The sequence below is a fragment of the Schistocerca americana genome, chromosome 3, assembly GCF_021461395.2.
Source record: "Schistocerca americana isolate TAMUIC-IGC-003095 chromosome 3, iqSchAmer2.1, whole genome shotgun sequence".
Lineage (NCBI taxonomy): Eukaryota > Metazoa > Arthropoda > Insecta > Orthoptera > Acrididae > Schistocerca > Schistocerca americana.
This window is the reverse complement of record NC_060121.1, coordinates 409,076,056-409,098,351: the sequence shown is the minus strand read 5'-3', so window position 1 is coordinate 409,098,351 and position 22,296 is coordinate 409,076,056. Positions and strand designations below refer to the sequence as shown.

The 22,296-nt window shown below is 43.6% G+C and overlaps 1 protein-coding gene across 3 annotated transcripts in view; it reads right to left on the bottom strand.

Moving 5' to 3' along the window:
• Nucleotides 1-22,296, bottom strand: part of LOC124607335 (cAMP-dependent protein kinase type I regulatory subunit) — a 271,618-nt gene that overhangs the window by 169,093 nt on the left and 80,229 nt on the right. Inside the window, exon 1 of one of the 3 annotated variants that reach the window (XM_047139637.1) lies at nucleotides 20,549-20,639. The exons of the other annotated variants lie outside the window; for them this stretch is intronic. Within the exon in view, the coding sequence (XP_046995593.1) occupies nucleotides 20,549-20,569 (21 nt within the window). The 5' untranslated portion in view covers nucleotides 20,570-20,639. Of the gene's footprint in view, nucleotides 1-20,548; nucleotides 20,640-22,296 lie in introns of those variants that run through there. 3 annotated transcript variants of the gene reach the window in all.

Below are 22,296 nucleotides of genomic sequence, written 5' to 3'. Positions count from 1 at the left end.
CACCGAAACTCTTCGAAAACTACCAACTCGGCCAGATCGCGACGAATTGCGAAAACAATTGCAAATATCGAAACGTACTGCATCCTACCGACGAAGCGGTACTCCATGTGTGTATTTGCAACAGCCGTAATCAACAGAAAGGAAGGAAAAAAAGAAACAAAGTTCGAAGAGTAGTAGGCTCGTTGTGGTGGAGCAGGGAATGTGTTCGGGGAAGCGGGCGACAGATGAGTGCAGCGCCGGGAACTAGGTCAGAGCGGGTGGAACTTGAGATGAGAATGTGCGCGTCGCCGTTGGCACGAGCTGCGCGACGCGCCCGAGGGGGCGGCGGTGGCGGCGGCGGCTCAGCACAAAAAGCCCGCCCGCCATTGTTCGCGCCGCTGACGACTAACCCCGGCTGCCGGCGGCCAAAACCCCACTCCACCATTCCGTGTACCGTACACGGCACAGCACTGCGCATATCAGTTGTCCAGTTTTTACCTTGGCATGTGTCGTATCAAAGGAACACCGCACAGTAAAACGACGGTGCAAAGATTTCGGTCCGGCACGGGGATGGCGACGATATTAAAATTTATTTTTGTTATGTTGGTACGTATTGCTTAAAGGCTGATTCACATTGGACGCCAATGGAACGTAACCGTTAAATGGTAGTGGGTTTATACTGGACTTTTTACGTTCAACATTAACAAGGGGTGGACCTGACATGTGGGTCGACGATTTTCATGAAGTTTTTCAAGGACGTTCTGCATTTAAAATAAAGATACACGTGTTTCGGGTTTTTGTTGGGTACTTCCTAAAATGCGCGTCGTTTATGACGGCGGCCGAGTTTAGGTTCGTTCTGCGCATCTGACGTCATAAAACGCAGTCAGCCAATGAACAGAGAACGATGTTGCCAGAGCTCGACTGCAGTACAGATCACGGACGAGTGTCTTCAGTTTTAGAAACGTTCAGTCATAAATAAAGTAACTGAACGAAAGCAATGTCTTGATAGCAGAATTTCTTTTATAGAAAGTTTGGAAAAAAGCATTCTTTATACCAATTGCTTCATATTCTATTAATTAATTAAACCAAACAAGCAATAAGCCTCCTAATCAGGCGATAGCAAGGAAAGGTGTTTGTATCATTCTTCAATGGTTCAAATGGCTCTGAGCACTATGGGACTTAAAATCTATGGTCATCACTCCTCTAGAACTTAGAACTACTTAAACCTAACCAACCTAAGGACATCACACAACACCCAGTCATCACGAGGCAGAGAAAATCCCTGACCCAGCCGGGAATCGAATCCGGGAACCCGGATATCATTCTCACGAACCGCTTTTTCGCAATAAAGAACAGCGGTAATTGTTTATTTCCTATTGTACTTCGACGAAACGTGAGTAATTAATAGTCCTACCAACAGTGTTTGTCGGTATTTTGCGTCCTAGTTTAAAGTCCACCAGGAACAATATTGAATGATGAGCTGCGTTAGGGTAATGGTTAAAGTGTTTGGCTGCTAAGCGAAAGGTTCCGAATTCTAACCTTGCTCTGTGCTTAATATTTTATTTATTTCAAAACAATATCGAAGTGTTTTACTTCATGAATTTTATTCGTTTGAATGTAATTTTTTCAAATTTCTAGTGGCAACTGAAATCGACCATACGGAAAGTATACGCTATGGACATTTACCTCTACAAACTCTTCAAAATTTTGTGCAATGGTTTACTACATTTAATGCTGCACAATAACTGCGTTGAACATCGAAACAAAATTAAGTCATTATGGGGGGAAGGTATCAGTCAAGAAGATGTGTAAAAATCAAATTTTTGGGCCAAATAGTTTTTGTGAAATCGAATGATAAGTGTGTCAAAGCAGTCGGAACACCGTGTGTCAGCACAGGCGAGCAGTGCAGTGGTGACAAAATCGTGCACAGAGCGGAATGCGGGGACCACGTATCTGTAGCAGCGAAAGGGTTAATGCGGCCGTGGTGGCTTTACTTCATAAACTGTGCGCTCCCCCCTAAACGTAAGTTTGCGAACTATACTATGGCGCTGCTTCTGGCAACGCAGCAATCTCCCGCGTCTGGGCGGGCATGCGCGAACCGCCGAGATAAAAGAATTGAACTATAGTTCCTGAAAGAATCGGAGTCAAAGTTGACGACAAATCATATTTTCAATGCTTTACATCGAAAGATCGTCTAAAAACAATCATTTTTATTATATTTTATGAGTTTTTATAATGTTAGAGTTATTAACGTTTTTGTTTTCCATGCTTTAGCTTGTGTCCTGCCACTTTACATGTCTAGCAGAGTTACTTCGGCGGTCGAGTGGTCAAGGCATTCGACGGCCAAACTGCTGTTCTGTGTTCGATTCTTGCTCGTGGCTTCCCTTTTTTTAAAGTAAAACATCGAGAGGTGAGATTAATACTCAAGTATACATGAAGTATTGATAATTACTTTCATGGAGGTACATGGCGTGCTACGGCAGGGCTTTCTTAGACGATGATGCTCAACCGAACTGCACCTTGAAAGTGGTACCACCAAACGCAGCTTATCTATGTGAACCGTATGACGTTTACTTTTATGGACAGGTAAAGAATTTCATCGTACACGACTTCAAAATCATGCGACTTCACAGTGGATAAGCAATTGTCCGCGCCTGTCTACCAAGATATGCCTTTATACGCTTGGAACACATCCAAATTGTTATAATATGACACATCTGTTTTTAGCAAAGTGAATCTGATACGCTTTCCATGAACAATTGCCGGAAAATAAGCGAATGCTGCGTGACTTCGTTTGTGTGTTGCGCGCAGTGCGAGAAATGTCTGTGTTTTTGCCTGTTTCTATGAAACGTTTTCACCACCGCTGATTGTGAGTATGCTCACGAATTGACGATCAGTTAGGATTACGCATTAATATACTTTAGATGTATTTTTGTTCTATTTATCACGATGAAAGTAGGTGTCAATACATTATACATACTTATTTCATTCTTAAGCACACATCCGGATGTTTTACTTTAAATAAAGGCAAGGGAAAGTATTTCGATTATCAGAATATTATCAGAAACACCGGAACAAAAATCGAAAGAAAAAATGTCACGACCAAGAAACGAACACGGACCAGGAGTTTGGTAGTATAAAGACTTGGCCGCTCGTCCACCAACGTTATTCTTTTACATGCATATTATGAGGGGTACCCAAGCTACAGTATGAAAACGAAAAACGCTAATAACTCTTAAAATTATTAACTTACTGTCTTACTAAAAATAATTCGCTCTTAGACGGTCTTTAGATATAGAGCACTAAAAATATGAACTTTCATCAACTCCGACATCGATTTTTTTCAATAGTTAGTGTCTAGCAAAACGCCGAAATTTTCAACATAGAACATCCGTGAAAAACTTGATCCAAATCGGTGGCCCAAGTGTCAGACCCTCCCCTAGAAAATCTATACATAAGACACAGAAAACATTCAGAAGGCAGCAAACAGCGCCTATTTATTATATCCTTTGCCTCTTGCTTTTAACGTCTACCAAACGTCAGAGAAACTGAACATTTTCCTTGCTCAATAGAGCAGACTTTTCCCTACTGGAGCAATATTCATTAAACGTAAGTTCTTATTTGTGCTCTGTGTAGGCTATTCCTCAGTCCAAGTAACGTACAAGCTTTCGGATAACAGGTCTTCTGTGAGGGAATAATAGCAGGAAACAAATACAAACCTCCTGAAACCTTTGTATGTATCACAAAGACAAAAATTAGCAATAAAATGAAGATTAATAAGCCGCAAAATCACAAAATAAAAACTACAACATGAACGAGAGCATCGAGAAGGCTTAAATTCCGATGACTGCAGACGACGCAACTCTCTCGTCACTGTCAAAACATTTTTTTTTCCAGAGAATCCTTGATGACGGCGACTTGTGGGATCCTTTGGGGATGTGTACTGCAGCACACACACGCATGCACCAACGACCATCCAGCAGCTGTCAACCTCGCTGGTGGATGGATGGAAAACCCTACCACAAGAACTCATCATTAACAACCTTGCGACTAGCATAGAAGCACGTTGCAGAGCAAGAACTGGCGTACGTGATGATCACACACCCTATTTAGAATCATGTCCTGCCATCTGTATTGTCCTGGGGACCATAATAAATCCCGACGACTTCATTGTAATTAAGATCTTTGGATAAAAGAGTCATCATCACCATCTTGGACAGTTTCCAGCCACTGGCTGGGTCTGTCGGGAACACAAGCCTCTCCATCGTGTTCTGTCTTTCCACCATTCCCCCTCTTCCACCTTCGTCCAGTTCTCTCCTCTTCTCGTCACACATTCCTTCACTCCCTTCACCCATCTATCTCTTGGTCTTCCTCTGGGCCTCTTCCCCTCCAGTTGCAGATCAAACATCCTCTTTGGAATTCTTCCCTCATCCATTCTCTTCATGTGTCCATACCACTGCAGTCTTGATTTTTCTATCCTGTCCTGTACTGGTTCCTCCTTTAGTCTTTCCCTCACATACACATTTCGCAATCTGTCTCGTCTTGTTACACTCAACCTGCTCCTCTGGAACTTCATTTCACTAGCTTGTATTCTACTTTTGTCGCTTTTGTGCATTACCCATGTCTCACTTCCGTATGCCAATATGGGGACAAAGTAGGTTCGGTATATAATTCCCTTGGATTTCTGTGGCACCTCCTTGCTCCAAATAAGCCCCCTAATGCATTTGTAGAACTGCTCTGCTTTTCTGCACCTTTCATTTATTTCCATTGCGTTTCCCCCCTTACTTTCAATCATGCTTCCCAGGTACTTGAAGTTCTCTACCACTTGTAGTTTTTCCCCTCCACAAGTTATATCCACATTTGGCCTATTCTTCTTCCTTGTTGTGACAATTATTTCACTTTTCTTTGCAGAGAAATGCATTCCATATTGTGCTGCCGTTGCCTCCCATACATCTAACTGCTCTTGCACCTCCTTCTCGCAATTTCCCCATAACATCAGGTCATCGGCAAAAAGCACTGCTTTCATTTTATGATCTCCAATTGCATCTGATACTTACTGTAGGATTTCATCCATAACAATAATAAACAATAAAGGCGAAAGTGCACTTCCCTGTCGCAGCCCATTTTCCAGCTTGAACCATGCAGTACGTTCCCTCCCCACTTTCACACAACTCTCACTTCCCTCATACATTTTTCTGACTTTTCGTGTTATCTCTTCATCTATCCCTTTTGCGTTCAGCACATCCCAGAGTTTGTCCCTACAGATACTGTCATACGCCTTCTCAATATCTAAAAAGGCCATGATTAAGTCCTTCCCGTACTCATAGTACCTTTCCTGCAGTTGCCTTACCGCAAATATGAGGTCCGTTGGTGATCTTCCCGGTCTGAAACCATACTGCTCCTCTTGCAGTCTACTTTCAATACTGCTTCTTATTCTCTTCTCCAGGATCTTTTCATAGATTTTTCCACAGTGGCATAGCAGGGTGATTCCTCTGTAGTTCTCGCATCTCCTTTTATCCCCTTTCTTGAAGATCGGGACTATAATTCCTTTCTTCCAATCCTCAGGAATTCTGTTCTCCTTCCACACCACCCTCAGCACTCTGTATAGCCACTGAGTTCCTACTTCTCCTGCTGCTCGTATCATATTCACTGTTACTTCGTCCCAACCTGGTGCCTTGCCCCCTTTCATCCTCTTTATGGCTTCTTCCACTTCATTCCAAGTTAGATCATCAATTTCCCACTATTATAATCGTCTGCTGCCTTAGGCTCTCCATCGCTGTTAGTTACCCGCTTGGCGGCATTCAACAGATCTTCAAAGTACTCCTTCCAAATCTTTTTGAGCTCATGCATTTCCTCCACAACTCTTCCATTATTATCCATGATCCTCAGGCACTCGCTTCTGTCGTTCCTCTTATTTCTTACCATGGTGTAAAGTCCTTTTTTGTTCCCTTCACTGTCCTCTTCTAACATTCTTGTACATTTTTCCATCCACTTCTTCTTCTCCGCCCTTACTATGGTCTGTGCTGCTTTCTTGCTTTCCTTATATTTTACCCTAGCTCCCTCTGTTCGGGTCTGGAACCATTCTCTGAAGGCTTTGTTCTTTCGAAGTACTGCCTCTTTACATATGTTGTTCCACCATGGGGTTTCCTTACTTCTCCTCTTTGTGCTAGTTCTTCCGCACACAGTCTCAGCTGCCTCAACTAGAGCCCTCTTAAAATCTCCCCATTCTTCTTCCACTGTTCTCTGATCTTCCTTTGGCAGCTTCTTCCTGATCAGTGTCTGGTACTGGGTCCTCCGTTCATCCTCTTTCAGCATCCATGTCTTCCACCTTTTCTCCTGTATATCTGTTGCCCTCCTATCTTTTTTCTCTCTCAGGGTGGCTACCAACAGCCGATGGTCACTGTCTAAGGCCTCAGATGGAATGACCTTAACATCTGTGAGGCTGTTCATCATCTGCCTATCCACTAGTACATAGTCTACTACTGAAGTTCGGGACCAGTCTCCACTGTACCAAATTATATTGTGGCTACTTCTCTTCTTGTACCAGGAATTTGCGATCGCCAGCCCATTCCTCTTGCAGAATTCCAGCAACAATTTTCCTTCTCTATTTCGGTTCCCCCAGCCCTCTGGTCCCATTATCTCCTCGAATCCTTTCCTGTCTGTGCCAACAAGTGCATTGAGGTCCCCTATTATAATCTGATTACCTCCATTTAGCTGCTTTTGCATGCCATCTTCAAATTCCTCCTTTTTTGTACACCCCACCTGTGGGGCATATGCTTGGATGATTTCAATGCTTTTTCCTTTCACTCGTAAAAGAGTAATTTCTGTTTTATCATTGGGCATGTCTTTCAATTACCTTCTGTACTATACTGCAGCCGTTTTCCTTGTACGGTCCAAGTTTACTTGGCAGTGACATGCAAAGGGAAATTTACTTTCGTTCTTAAGTTTTGCAAACCAGTGTGGATAAATATAACCCCATTACTGAGCTCGCTGGGGCGAATGTGACAGCAGTAAACTGTGTCCGTTTTGATTGACAGATTTCTTTCGTCCAATTTACTGTAGCCTTACGTCATACTACAGAAATCTACACCTCACGAACAGTGTATCATGTCGTCTTTCAGAATTCTGAGTGACAAGTACTGATTATCTCAATAAAACAAATTCTGGAACTAAACGGTGGTCTACAAATATTTCCCTCAGGTCAACGTCTTACTTTGCTCTCTCTCACCAATAATTCTGAAGATTGTCTGCATTAGCAGACACAAACTGAACTTTACCTACCCTCGCGTGACTGTGTGTGTGTGTGTGTGGGGGGGGGGGGGGGGGGGAGGGAGGGAGGGGGATGGAGGGGGAGGGAGGAAGAGAGAGGGGGGGAGGGAGAGAAAATAAATACTTCACCGACGGCGAGAAGAACCTCTAAAAAGCTGTACTGCACAGCAGTGTGGACGGGTCAAAACTCGCGAACCACAGACTAAAGTGGTACTAAATATTATCCATGTTACCCAAAATTCTGGCAGCACACAAGCTGATCTGGCAAATGACATTGGTTACGCCACTGTTGAAACACTGCTACTAGCTGATACTTTCCTGAGCAAACTGGGAATATCGGTTTTGGTTTAATACAAGTCATATGCAAGTGGAGACATTTTCAGAGAGAACTTAACCCAACAAGAAATTCAATTTATTTATTGGATGAACTCTTTCAGAACTGATGAGAAAATAAAAATCCACGACACTGTAAATTGTCTGAGCATGCTTTATGACGAATATAAACAATATGCTAAAACTATCTGATATAGGGTATACACCAGCAAGTTCTAACGGTATTGCATTCGTGCAAACACCTCTAAAATAAACTGAAATTTAATCAGGAAAAAGGCAAATGCAACAGCAGTGTGATGGAAATTATCTGTATGATAATGAGGGACAGTGGCTTGTTGCTAGATACGCTAAGGCGGACAACTCCCGAACGACATCCATGGAAACTGACATAATGTATACGGCTAACGAGAGAAGAATACTGTGGCTGCGAATTCAGAAGCTCTGGCTTTCGAACTGGGAATTTTTATCTGTAATTTGGCAAAACGTACCTCTGGCAATAGCTGTTAACGTGGAAACATGTCAAGTTACACCTCGGTTCGGAGTCCACGTCAAATTCTAGGCTCTCTATAACTGGCTAGGTAGGTCAGTTCAAAGGTCACAAGCAGACAGCAGTGGTGTACCACCTGGAATCGAACCATGTTTACTAAAGTACAGCGGTGTTCAAACAAACCTTCGGGTTGATGACAGTTTTACCTAGATAAATCACGAAGGATGCAAAATCTGGTGGGTGTCACAAACACTCTGATGTTGATTTCCTACATGTACAAAAAGCGAGACAGGAAATTAGTGGAATGCGAAATACGTCGCAACTAAACAGCAACATGTCATATGACTTGCTTTCATGGTTTTTATGCAGTCGTGCCCACTTGAAAAAGATTCTGCAGCGGAAATAATGTCCTTCAAGAAACAACAATCCTAAACTATAAACAAGTTTTCTTGTTTTGTGCTCTATTTCACAAAATTCAAACGGTTAACGCTGTGTGCTTGGCACTTGGGTTTGTACCCACTTCGCGTAAAGCGATAGCTACGGCAGTCCCTTTATTAGTGAACTATCAATATGAATATAGTAGGAGCTTTCTATGGTATTCTGTTACTGAGACTCGAAACTGCAAAATATGCAGAAATTTGCTACAATGGAGCAATCGGCAGGTTTAAAAGTGGTCTAAATATGGAATGATATTTCACAAGTATCTCCCGCAAATACGAAATTGTGATTGTCCGTCAGCACGGTCTGTCGTACTGTTTTTCGACATACCTGGCAAATTGTTTGAGTACATAATTGTGCTGTGCGAACGACGAAGAACTGATGCTGTAATATTACAACATCTGTGGCTGGATTAATTGGCGCCGTCAAGACCCCAAACTAAGTCTCTGCTTTTTCAGCTAGAATGAACAGCAACACCTAAGACCCAAGAAACTTTAATAATTACGCAGTTTATAGCTTAATAATAGCATCCTCCTTACTTTTTCTCACTCGCGAACCTCAAGGTGGGGATAGATATGCAAGTGCACAAAGAGGTACAACGTTGGGCGCTTGTACAGTTCGCATAGTAAGTGCCCTGAAACACTGTACGTGCGAACATTAAAGAGGTCTTGTTGCGAGCGCAACGCATAATATTCAGTTAGTAAGCCAAGACACCCCCCCATGAACCATGGACCTTGCCGTTGGTGGGGAGGCTTGCGTGCCTCAGCGATACAGATACCGTACCGTAGGTACAACCACAATGGAGGGGTATCTGTTGAGAGGCCAGACAAACGTGTGGTTCCTGAAGAGGGGCAGCAGCCTTTTCAGTAGTTGCAAGGGCAACAGTCTGGATGATTGACTGATCTGGCCTTCTAACAATAACCAAAGCGGCCTTGCTGTGCTGGTACTGCGAACGGCTGAAAGCAAGGGGAAACTACAGCCGTAATTTTTCCCGAGGGCATGCAGCTTTACTGTATGACTACATGATGATGGCGTCCTCTTGGGTAAAATATTCCGGAGGTAAAATAGTCCCCCATTCGGATCTCCGGGCGGGGACTACTCAAGAGGATGTCGTTATCAGGAGAAAGAAAACTGGCGTTCTACGGATCGGAGCGTGGAATGTCAGATCCCTTAATCGGGCAGGTAGGTTAGAAAATTTAAAAAGGGAAATGGATAGGTTGAAGTTAGATATAGTGGGAATTAGTGAAGTTCGGTGGCAGGAGGAACAAGACTTCTGGTCAGGTGACTACAGGGTTATAAACACAAAATCAAATAGGGGTAATGCAGGAGTAGGTTTAATAATGAATAGGAAAATAGGAATGCGGGTAAGCTACTACAAACAGCATAGTGAACGCATTATTGTGGCCAAGATAGATACGAAGCCCACGCCTACTACAGTAGTACAAGTTTATATGCCAACTAGCTCTGCAGATGACGAAGAAATTGAAGAAATGTATGATGAAATAAAAGAAATTATTCAGATTGTGAAGGGAGACGAAAATTTAATAGTCATGGGTGACTGGAATTCGAGTGTAGGAAAAGGGAGAGAAGGAAACATAGTAGGTGAATATGGACTGGGGGACAGAAATGAAAGAGGAAGCCGCCTGGTCGAATTTTGCACAGAGCACAACATAATCATAACTAACACTTGGTTTAAGAATCATGAAAGAAGGTTGTATACATGGAAGAACCCTGGAGATACTAAAAGGTATCAGATAGATTATATAATGGTAAGACAGAGATTTAGGAACCAGGTTTTAAATTATAAGACATTTCCAGGGGCAGATGTGGACTCTGACCACAATCTATTGGTTATGACCTGTAGATTAAAACTGAAGAAACTGCAAAAAGGTGGGAATTTAAGGAGATGGGACCTGGATAAACTAAAAGAACCAGAGGTTGTACAGAGATTCAGGGAGAGCATAAGGGAGCAATTGACAGGAATGGGGGAAATAAATACAGTAGAAGAAGAATGGGTAGCTTTGAGGGACGAAGTAGTGAAGGCAGCAGAGGATCAAGTAGGTAAAAAGACGAGGGCTAGTAGAAATCCTTGGGTAACAGAAGAAATATTGAATTTAATTGATGAAAGGAGAAAATATAAAAATGCAGTAAGTGAAACAGGCAAAAAGGAATACAAACGTCTCAAAAATGAGATCGACAGGAAGTGCAAAATGGCTAAGCAGGGATGGCTAGAGGACAAATGTAAGGATGTAGAGGCCTGTCTCACTAGGGGTAAGATAGATACCGCCTACAGGAAAATTAAAAGAGTCCTTTGGAGATAAGAGAACGACTTGTATGAATATCAAGAGCTCAGATGGAAACCCAGTTCTAAGCAAAGAAGGGAAAGCAGAAAGGTGGAAGGAGTATATAGAGGGTCTATACAAGGGCGATGTACTTGAGGACAATATTATGGAAATGGAAGAGGATGTAGATGAAGATGAAATGGGAGATATGATACTGCGTGAAGAGTTTGACAGAGCACTGAAAGACCTGAGTCGAAACAAGGCCCCCGGAGTAGACAATATTCCATTGGAACTACTGACGGCCGTGGGAGAGCCAGTCCTGACAAAACTCTACCATCTGGTGAGCAAGATGTATGAAACAGGCGAAATACCCTCAGACTTCAAGAAGAATATAATAATTCCAATCCCAAAGAAAGCAGGTGTTGACAGATGTGAAAATTACCGAACTATCAGCTTAATAAGTCACAGCTGCAAAATACTAACACGAATTCTTTACAGACGAATGGAAAAACTAGTAGAAGCCAACCTCGGGGAAGATCAGTTTGGATTCCGTAGAAACACTGGAACACGTGAGGCAATACTGACCTTACGACTTATCTTAGAAGAAAGATTAAGGAAAGGCAAACCTACGTTTCTAGCATTTGTAGACTTAGAGAAAGCTTTTGACAATGTTGACTGGAATACTCTCTTTCAAATTCTAAAGGTGGCAGGGGTAAAATACAGGGAGCGAAAGACTATTTACAATTTGTACAGAAACCAGATGGCAGTTATAAGAGTCGAGGGACATGAAAGGGAAGCAGTGGTTGGGAAGGGAGTAAGACAGGGTTGTAGCCTCTCCCCGATGTTGTTCAATCTGTATATTGAGCAAGCAGTAAAGGAAACAAAAGAAAAATTCGGAGTAGGTATTAAGGTCCATGGAGAAGAAATAAAAACTTTGAGGTTCGCCGATGACATTGTAATTCTGTCAGAGACAGCAAAGGACTTGGAAGAGCAGTTGAACGGAATGGATGGTGTCTTGAAGGGAGGATATAAGATGAACATCAACAAAAGCAAAACGAAGATAATGGAATGTAGTCGAATTAAGTCGGGTGATGTTGAGGGTATTAGATTAGGAAATGAGACACTTAAAGTAGTAAAGGAGTTTTGCTATTTGGGGAGCAAAATAACTGATGATGGTCGAAGTAGAGAGGATATAAAATGTAGGCTGGCAATGGCAAGGAAAGCGTTTCTGAAGAAGAGAAATTTGTTAACATCCAGTATTGATTTAAGTGTCAGGAAGTCATTTCTGAAAGTATTCGTATGGAGTGTAGCCATGTATGGAAGTGAGACATGGACGATAAATAGTTTGGACAAGAAGAGAATAGAAGCTTTCGAAATGTGGTGCTACAGAAGAATGCTGAAGATTAGATGGGTAGATCACGTAACGAATGGGGAAGTATTGAATAGGATTGGGGAGAAGAGAAGTTTGTGGCACAACTTGACCAGAAGAAGGGATCGGTTGGTAGGACATGTTCTGAGGCATCAAGGGATCACCAATTTAGTATTGGAGGGCAGCGTGGAGGGTAAAAATCGTAGAGGGAGACCAAGAGATGAATACACTAAGCAGATTCAGAAGGATGTAGGTTGCAGTAGGTACTGGGAGATGAAAAAGCTTGCACAGGATAGAGTAGCATGGAGAGCTGCATCAAACCAGTCTCAGGACTGAAGACCACAACAACAACAACAAGCCAAGACAATGGAAAAGGAAGGAGGATTCGGGGTTAACGTCCCGTGGACCACGAGGTCCTCAGTGATGGAGCACAAGCTCGGAAAAGGAGTAATGTGGAGAGAGGAAATTGGTCGTGCCCTTTTCTAATGAATCATTCGGACATTTGCTTTAAGCGATTTCGGGGAACCAAGTAAAACTTAAAGCTGGACTGCCGGAAGGCAGTTTAAACAGCAGTGTGCTAACACTGCGCAACCGTGCTCGGTCTCTTCACTTGAGAACTGAAAGTAATGCAAATTAAGTGCTAAGAAATGTATCGGCATATGGGGAAGCGATTTTGCCGGCCGCTATGGACGAGCGGTTCTAGGCGCTTCAGTCCGGTACCGCGCTGCTGCTACGGTCGCAGGTTCGAATCCTGCCTCAGGCATAGATGCGTGTGATGGCCTTAGAATTACTTAAACCTAAGTAACCTAAGTCTAGGGGACTGATGACCTCAGATGCTAAGTCCCATAGTGCTTAGAGCCATTTGAACCATTTTTTTTCAACCTTGGTTTCTTATCCATAGTATTTTTTTCTTTAGTTAATGAAAGATATAAAATATACCTTGCTAGTATCTCTGAAAGAATCGAAAAGATGTAGTAACTGTTCTTCGTTTAAGAATAAATAGAAAGTTTTTACCAAACGTACTACACATGAACTGTTATACGAGGGTAATAATCATTGTGTGCAAAAAAAATACATTAAACGGAAACTACAGTCGTGGAGATCCGTATAAAATTAACAATGTTGTTTGGAATAGTTACGCACAGTGTATATGCAATAGTATCGCTCGTGATTTCAGTAATACAGTATATAATAGGACATCAACGATTCAGGTGGTAGAGTGTGGAGCTCGGTATAAAGGCAGTCGGCTCTGTGCCGTGTTAGTGTGTGCGTACAAGCCTTTACTGAATATAGCAAACACGGCATCATTTGTGACTACTTGTTGTGTACATTAAAAACAACTGTGACAATGCCACGAGGACAGCACGTGATACACAAGTAAAAATCGGTGCATCACGAGGATATGGGACACGCTAATTATCAAATCGGCAGGAAGTTGACCCTTTCAGGTACAGGGATTGATAATTTTGTCGGATTGGGCGCACGGTATGGAAAGGACGGAAAATACGGGCAAAGTAGAAAATTATCTGAGGCATAGAAACGGTTATTTTTGTACAAAGTAAAGGCCACAAACGATTATTCTTCTCAACTTCTTGTTAATTTACAATCGTCAATAACCGCACGATGAGTACGACATTTTGTCACATGACAGACGTATGTCATGTACTTCAGAATAGGATAAATGTGATATTCAGCGATGAGATGAAGTTTAATTTAGATGGGATTTCAATATTATTGGCATGATATAAGAACAAAGCAGCAAGTAAGAATGAGCAGAATTTTTGATGGTGGAAGCGTTATAACTTGGACAGCCTTCTGCGCTAAGGAAATTGCTTGCCTGAACACTAGAATGAACTCTTAACATGTGCACTGAAATGCTAGACAGACTATATTAGAATGTATGAGGATCTGGGTCACTAAAGTCTAATGTTTTAACAACATTGTGCATCTGTGCATTTTCTGCTACAACCAAAAATTGGTTAGAAGATAAAGGTATTAATTTCTTGACTTGGCCTGCACATAGCCCGTATCTGAACACCGCGGAAAACCTCTGGAGAATACTTGCGCGGAGTGTTTATCATACGGAAGGCAATTCGTGGCCGTATGTGAGCTGAAAAGGGTGATACGAGAAGAATGGGCGACAATTTTACTACAAGAACTACAAACCCCAACAAAATCAACTGATGTAATTAGGAAGACAGGAGGTTGGACTATTGCACTATAAGTGCAATACCAAGACAGTGAGTGCCTGTATACCAACTTCCATCCAGGAAATGCAAACACATTTTATTATTCGTGTTATATAAGAAACTACGTAATTCGGGTGTGATTTTTTATGTCTTACAGGTATCTACTACTTTCATAATAAATTCGACTATAACTTTCGTAGGAACCCTGCCTTTATACTAATTTTCACTACTGTGTATATGTAAGTTCAGGCATGCAGGTCATCAATAACGTTCACCCACTTCCAGCAACATTTCATAACGAGTTTCAGGCACGGACGTCTGCCAAACAGATTATAAATAAAAATTCGTCGCTGCCGACTGCTTGCCAACAGCCACTACCCGGAGAACAGGCTTCCGACTTAGCACTCTTGTGGCTTCCCTAAATCACAAGCGACATGGCAAAAAAACATAGACGGAAAGGCACTCCACTTTCCAATAAATGGAATGAATGTGGTAGCCACCAACGAACAAGATTACTGCATCAAGAAATACGCTTGGATAAATTCAAATTGCTACGTAAGTCAAGAACCATTTCAAATAGCAGTTGGATGCAGGAATTAATTGCAGGTCACCCTAGCTTGCGAAGTATAATAAAGTTCGAACACTCACGAATGCAAGATATTGAACGACACGACGTCGATAGCGAACATAAAATGAGGAAACATGTCCCCCTCACCCTTCGCTGTCCTAAGTTGCAATGTCTAATGGAGGTATGCTGTAAACTGTTAATGCCCAAGGAACGGCGGGCCGCAGCAACGCTGTAAATACGCGAGGCGACAGAAACCGATGAGAGCAGCACACGCGATGCGGGAAAGAAGGCACGACTGGCGCTTAAAGAGGATGCATGGGCCCGCCTACTCTCGCGTTGCGAGGTACAAGCTATTAATGGCGCCCGTAAAGCGTAAATCCGCTCGTCGACCGCCTCAAAAACGTTTTAACGCGCGACAAATATTACCCCGCTTACACCAGCCTCTAACAGGTCAGGCAGCCTACCGGCAATTGACGATGCGATACGCTATCGAGTCATCAAAAGTTGCAAGGAACTGTAGCAGTAGCCATTCCGCGCCAGCTCTTTTTTTTTTTTTTTTTTAAAAAAAAGAAAGGTTGGAGAGTTGTGCTAGTGAAAACAGCTCCTTGTCTGCGAATAGTGATGTGTAGTAACCTAATTATATGAACAAACTGCGACTACATGACTGCACATTGGTATCTGTTTGACAACAAATCGTATGGCTCGGGATTCGATCCTCGGGTGATCCCTGGGATCATTTCTAGTAATAAACGCCAATCAACACTTCTAACATCGCTCCGCACATTACAATGCGCTCCAGCCCACATTTACAAATGGCTGCGTGCGTATATATATAGCAAAATAAGTATTTTAATGGTGTGGTTATTATTTGCAACTTTTTAACGTAAACTGTGTGATACCAGACAATGTGAATGAAGTCGATCATTAGCAACAAATGGCCATGAAAAAGATCTCCGCGGCGGGTACGGCATCAGGGTGTATTCCAGTGTTACGGTGACTAGCTTATGACAAATAACACAGCAACATATCGTATATTCGATATACGGTACATTCACTATGGATGGTTACCTTCATATACGTCACACACTATGCTCTCGTAAAAATGAGTTGAACATGGCAACATAGAAATGTTATCACTACTGCAGAGCAATTTTAATTAGCACAGCAAGTACAGAAACTCCTTCGATTTGAAAGGTAATATATCTACGACTGATGCATATTTTAACAGGATGTTCAAAACTAACTTTTACGTTGGTGATTCCTTCACTACGCTGAGAGTGGTTTATAGTGATTACTCCAGCAGACCGCTGGATACTGGTGAACTGAAACGTATTTAGTTCTTAAAAACCGGGTATATACCTGTTTTCCGATACACATTGCTACACAGTCGCAAAGAAAAGCCAATGAAGGCCAATGCTGATTTATATCTCAACCAATAATGACTCACAGGGAAGTTGCTACCAAACCCCACTACTAACACACCTACCCAGGGTACTAAAAGAGCGCTAGAATAATTGAAGTAGCTATTCCGGGGCTTCATCTGCCACTGCCCCTTCGCTGAATATACGCACACTCTCCTCCGTTCGCGCCCAGGGAATGAAGCGGCATGCCCCCCCCCCCCCCCCCCACCATCCTCCCTAAAACCTCGCGTGATGGAACCGGGCGACAGGTTGCTCGCAGTCACGCACGCTGTGCACACGTTCGAAATATTACTTAGCCAGTAATTATACACCAAAACCATAAGGCTCTTAAGACTTTTCCAACTGACGCTCCTCAGGACCTACTTCCGCAATGTATTCAAGAAACACGCGATGTAAGTGGCATGTGGAAGACTTCACACAGGAATGCGAAAGTATTGTTACTTCCATAATGATGAACGAAAGCTCTCAACATGGTTAATTCTAATATACGGCTATTTGGCGGTGGACATGAGGGGTCAAAGAACCCGTAAGAGTTCGATATTTATTGTGGTAGAGCAGTGTCATCGGTCACAAGAGTGATGAATGAAACATCCCGCGACATTCTACTGATTTCATCTCGGTCTGTCATACAAACTGAAATTCCTGTACCCTCGATGATAATTGGAAACTATACTGGTGAGCAAAACTTAAGGACGAAAGTAGCTTTCGGATCATGTATCACTGTCAAGTACATAGCTCGATGACACCTAGATCATACATAGAACGAACAGCTACAGTATAATACGGAAGGTAACTAAAAGAAAGCCGGCCCGTGTGACCGAGCGGTTCTAGGCGCTTCAGTCTGGAACCGCGCGACCGCTACGGTCGCAGGTTCGAATCCTGCCTCGCACATGGATGCGTGTGATGTCCTTAGATTGGCTAGGTTTAAGTAGTTCTATGGGACTGATGACCTCAGATGTTAAGTCTCATAGTGCTCAGAGCCATTTTGAACTAAAAGAAATACGCATGCAGATGAACTAAAAGACATACGCAAGCAGATGAACAGAAGTGACATTCTGTTGCAACCAATAGTTACACTGAAGTCATCGCGATTTATGGTGGTCACCTACGCATCACAAAAAGCATAGGGTGTAGGATTACCATGGACGACGAACGATGCTCTGAAACGCGCTCATGTGCTGGCCCAAAGGTTGGTGAGGAGTTCTTTTGGTAATGCGTTCTATTCATCCTTCCTGTTGACAATTGCTGGAAGGTCACTAGTGCATGGGGACGTCCTGCAATAAGTCTCCCAAACGTGTCGCTATGTGGGATGTATGGGATGTAAGTCGGGGGAAAGGGCAAGTCAGTCCATTCACCGAATATCCTATTGTTCCAAGAGCTCCCCCACACGCGTAGTTCGATGCGCTCGCGCACTGTCACCCGTAAAAATGAAGCCAGGGCCGCACGGACGCCTGAAAAGACAAGAGGACTACATGTCACAATAACGTTGACTTGCGATTGTACTATATTAGGAGATCTAGAAGTCAGTACGCCCTTGCAACGTTATGCCTCCCCACACCTAACACCTGAACCACCAGAATGATCATGTTCGACACCCTTAAAAAATAGTTCAAATGGCTCTAAGCACCAAGGGACTTAACATCTGAGGTCACCAGTCCCCTAAAATTAGAATTACTTAAACCTAACTAACGTAAGGACATCATACACATCCATGCCCGAGGCAGGATTCGAACCTGCGACCGTTGCAGCAGCGTGGTTCCGGACTGAGGCGCCTAGAACCGCTAGGACACAGCGGCCGGCTCGATACCCTTTCTGGATGCACTAGAGAAGAGCATGTGACCCCACTCGACGTTGGTGCAGTCCCATTCTTGGCACCATCGTTAACGGCGCGGGTGTCAACGGAACACAACGTACTGCTCGTCGGGCAAGGACAGCATCCCCATGCAGTCGACATGCCACTGAAGACCGAGTGATTGCGTGCCTTGCAGTCTAGTTAAACGTGGTTGCAACTGCACCCGCTGCTGTACCTGAATACCCCTTCTTGACTGTCGCACAATGTAGCGGTCATATGCTGCTGTAATTTGACAGCGGTCCATCACCACCTCTCTGCAGCAGTGGCTGTGGTTCGGAACGCTCCCTATAGACGGGAAACAATGCTTTGAGGAACACCTAACTCCTTGGCTACACACGTCACACTTCACCCTTCTTCCAGTTTCACGATGATTCTCCCCCGTGTGCTATCACCCAAATATCGTCTCCTGGCCGTGTTGTAATGGGGCACGCCGCTACAGCGCACCGTAACTGCTAGCTCATTGACACACACACTGTCTTTTCCCGTTCCTGCAAGTGCCCCGTGTTACGGAGCCAACCCCATCTGACACTATAAAACGCTAACCTCACGCCACATGACGTCCAACTTTTTGTGAACGACTGCGAGACTTCTGGCAACATGCTCCCGCACTTCCAACCTTTTCCACGGAGTAGTTAGTATGTTATTTCACCCATCGCGTCCTTAAGTTTTGCAGAGCAGCGTGATTACTTCACTCCCCCACAGTAAAGAGAATTCAGCGCCTTAACCCACTCTGTAAGATAACGTTCAAGAGAAGTGTACGCGACCCAAACTAATACGCTTCCGCTACTCTTGCGTTTACGCGAAATGCAGCCCACATGGCATATCGGCAGCGCTATCACAAACATCGAGTATATGACCATACTGCTCTGTGCACTGCTACGACGAAAACGCGTTTCCACGGATGTGACGAACAGCGCGTGGAGCAGGTCATCTGGAGGGTATTGAAATGCTAGTCCTGTGTGCAGACGCGCGCCGGCCTTGCCGGGAAGGAGAAACTGTCCAGGCACGCACCGGGCAACGTCGCGATTTCTCGACATTATTAAGGAGTCCTCTCACGGGCGACCCGGCATTCCGTGCCAACCAGAGCTGGCAGCTGCACATGTTGCAAATAACACAGAAATTTCACAATTTTTACAAAACATAATTTTATTTTGCGGTACGATCATAATGTTTGGTGTTCAATCACCTACAGACGACTATACCCGACAGCTGCCCGTAGCTGTGTTTTCAGTATGTTTCTTATTAAAGAAGTTGCTTACTTAATGTTTCTCCAGACGTCGAATTGAAATCATCGTTCATGATCATCATTGTCATCATAATCATCATCATCGTCATCATTATCATCATCATCAAGGCTCATCGGGAGTTACATGTGACACACTTACCGAAGCCGATGTTATCAGTAGTGATAGAGACTCACATAACGCACATGATTCCTAAAGGACCCACGGCTACAACTCTGTACAGCTAAATGAACAGCGTGCAGTTCTTGTAGCTGATTAATGATGAATTCATTTGATCACTATAAACCATTAGGACCCATTTCAGAGCACTCTTCAGGTAATGTAACACTACAGTTTGACCTGAACACAAGTCAGATGGACAATTAAACACAAATCAGGAAAGCGTAGAGTATTACCTGCTATCGGAGTATCTTCTAGTACTGTGTTAATCTCAAAACTGTATTATCACTGCATAGTGGCGCTTACTGATTGGTACTTTGAAGAAAAAAACGCTAGCTCAGAACATAATCAAATTTAATCGCGACTTACCACCGATCGAACGAAACTGTTTCAGAAAAGGAATGGCTGGCACTTCACGAAATAATTACTGGCGAAACCATTTTACTCGGTAAAGTGGGACAGATTCTCAATGTAGTAGACAAGCTGTTAAAAAAACACTAAACAAATTTCATTAAACATAAACGTCACAGAAACTTCACCTATAGTCCGATTACGTACCTAATATGACAAGAAACTAGTTACACGATTTAAAGGATAACGTCATATTAATACAATATCATCGTTGAACTCTGAAATTATCACGTCCACTAATGACAAAACACAACAAATGTTCCCATCTCTGAGCAACACCGAAATTCGAGTTGTGACCGATATCCTAAGTGAAGCAGCAAGAACCAAGGCATTCATCCGCACTTGTCAGTTCGACTCGAGTTCTCCACCTTAATATTAAACGCAACGGGTATCCAATCTACCCTAGCGTGAAACATAGTTTCCATACAGTGGGGCAGGCCAGCGCACCGAGTGTTTGGCTATGCTAGGGGTAAGATTCACACGCTGTCGCGAGCCGGTGTGAGCGGGCGAGCGCGCGGGCGCGGCGGCTGCACGTGTGGCGGCTGACCTGGTCGCGGCTGTTGGGCATCTCTGTCGTGCTGCGCGGACGACGGCGGGACGGCGACTGCTTGGCGTCGCGGCGCGCACCCCCCGACACGCGCCGATCGGCGCCGGACGCAGTCGAAGGCGCCAACCAGTATAAACACACCAGTCTTTTTCTCGCAGCCTCTTCCGTGAACGATACGACAAAAAACATCACTGGCTGATGTCTCCTTGTTCCACGCGAACCAAACGAAACGCTGAAGTGACTTACGGAACAGTCGAGTGAAATGACACCTCCACTTGAATTTAACAGAACTGCCAGCAAACGCCTAGATTTGTTTCACAAGGAGATCTTATGGACTGGCCCTACTTCGGCTTTGTTTATAAAAAAAAAAAAAAATGGTTCAAATGGCTCTGAGCACTATGGGACTTAACTGCTATGGTCACCAGTCCCCTAGAACTTGGAACGACTTAAACCTAACTAACCTAAGGACATCACACACATCCATGCCCGAGGCAGGATTCGAACCTGCGACCGTAGCGGTCACGCGGTTCCAGACTGTAGCGCCTAGAACCGCACGGCCACTCCGGCCGGCTTTGTTTATACTTAAGAATATTAACGTCAGTGACAGGGCATCAGTTTCCTGAAGAGTACGTTCCAATCCTCAAAAACACTGGATGAGAATCTACTTCAAAAATCTGAAGCTTCGAGCGCTGTTAAGTATAAAAAAATTCTCGCTATTTAACAACACCGATTGGACGGCTGTGAGGTCGCTGATTCTATTCTGGCTAAGCTTTTTTTTTTCTTTTTTTAAATTTCATTTCAGTTACCAGGCGCAGAAGTATAAAACCGGAATTTGGTTGCAATAATTACACGTCTGTTGTTTGAAACCGATAAACAAAATTTTATTCAAAATAATCTCCACTGCTATTTATACATGTCTCCCACTTCTCCGGCAGCGAACCAGTCTGCGAGCCACTATCGTACATTTTCATACGAATTGAAGCATTGCACAGCGATGATAATCGGACGGAGCCAAGTCTGAAGAACAAGCCGCATGCCCTAATATTTCCCAACTGAACGCTTCGATCGTTTCCCTCACCCTTTTTGCTTTGTGTGGTGGGGCGTTATCATGGAGTAATATGACTGTGTTGGCTTCTTCATAATCTTTTCACGTAATGCTCGATTTCAATCAATCATTTGCTGTTGGTAGCGATCGGTGTCAACAGTTTCACCTGGTTTTAGCAGCTCGAAATAGATTACGGCCTTCTGATCCCACCAAAAACACAGAGCACTGTCTTCTTTCCAAAGCGATTTGGTCTTGCAGTGGATGTCGATGTTTTGCCTAGATTCATCCGTGCTTTACCACGCTTAGGCCGGCCGCGGTGGCCAAGCGGTTCTAGGCGCTTCAGTCCGCAACCGCGCGACTGCTACGGTCGCAGGTTCGAATCCTGCCACCGGCATGGATGTGTGTGATGTCCTTAGGTTAGTTAGGTTTAAGTAGTTCTAGGGGACTGACGACCTCAGATGTTAAGTCCCATAGTGCTCAGAGCCATTTGAACCACGCTTAGGATTTTCAAAATATATCCATTTTTCATCACCTGCCACTATTTGATGCAGAAACGCTTTTCTTTTGTATCTGCCGAGCAGCATTTCACAAGTGGTCTTTTGATTTGCTTGCTGTTTTTCATTCAGTTCATGCGGAACTCATTGTCCACTTCCTGGGCCTTTCCCATAGCTTTCAACCGAAAAGAAACGGCTTTTTGCGTCAC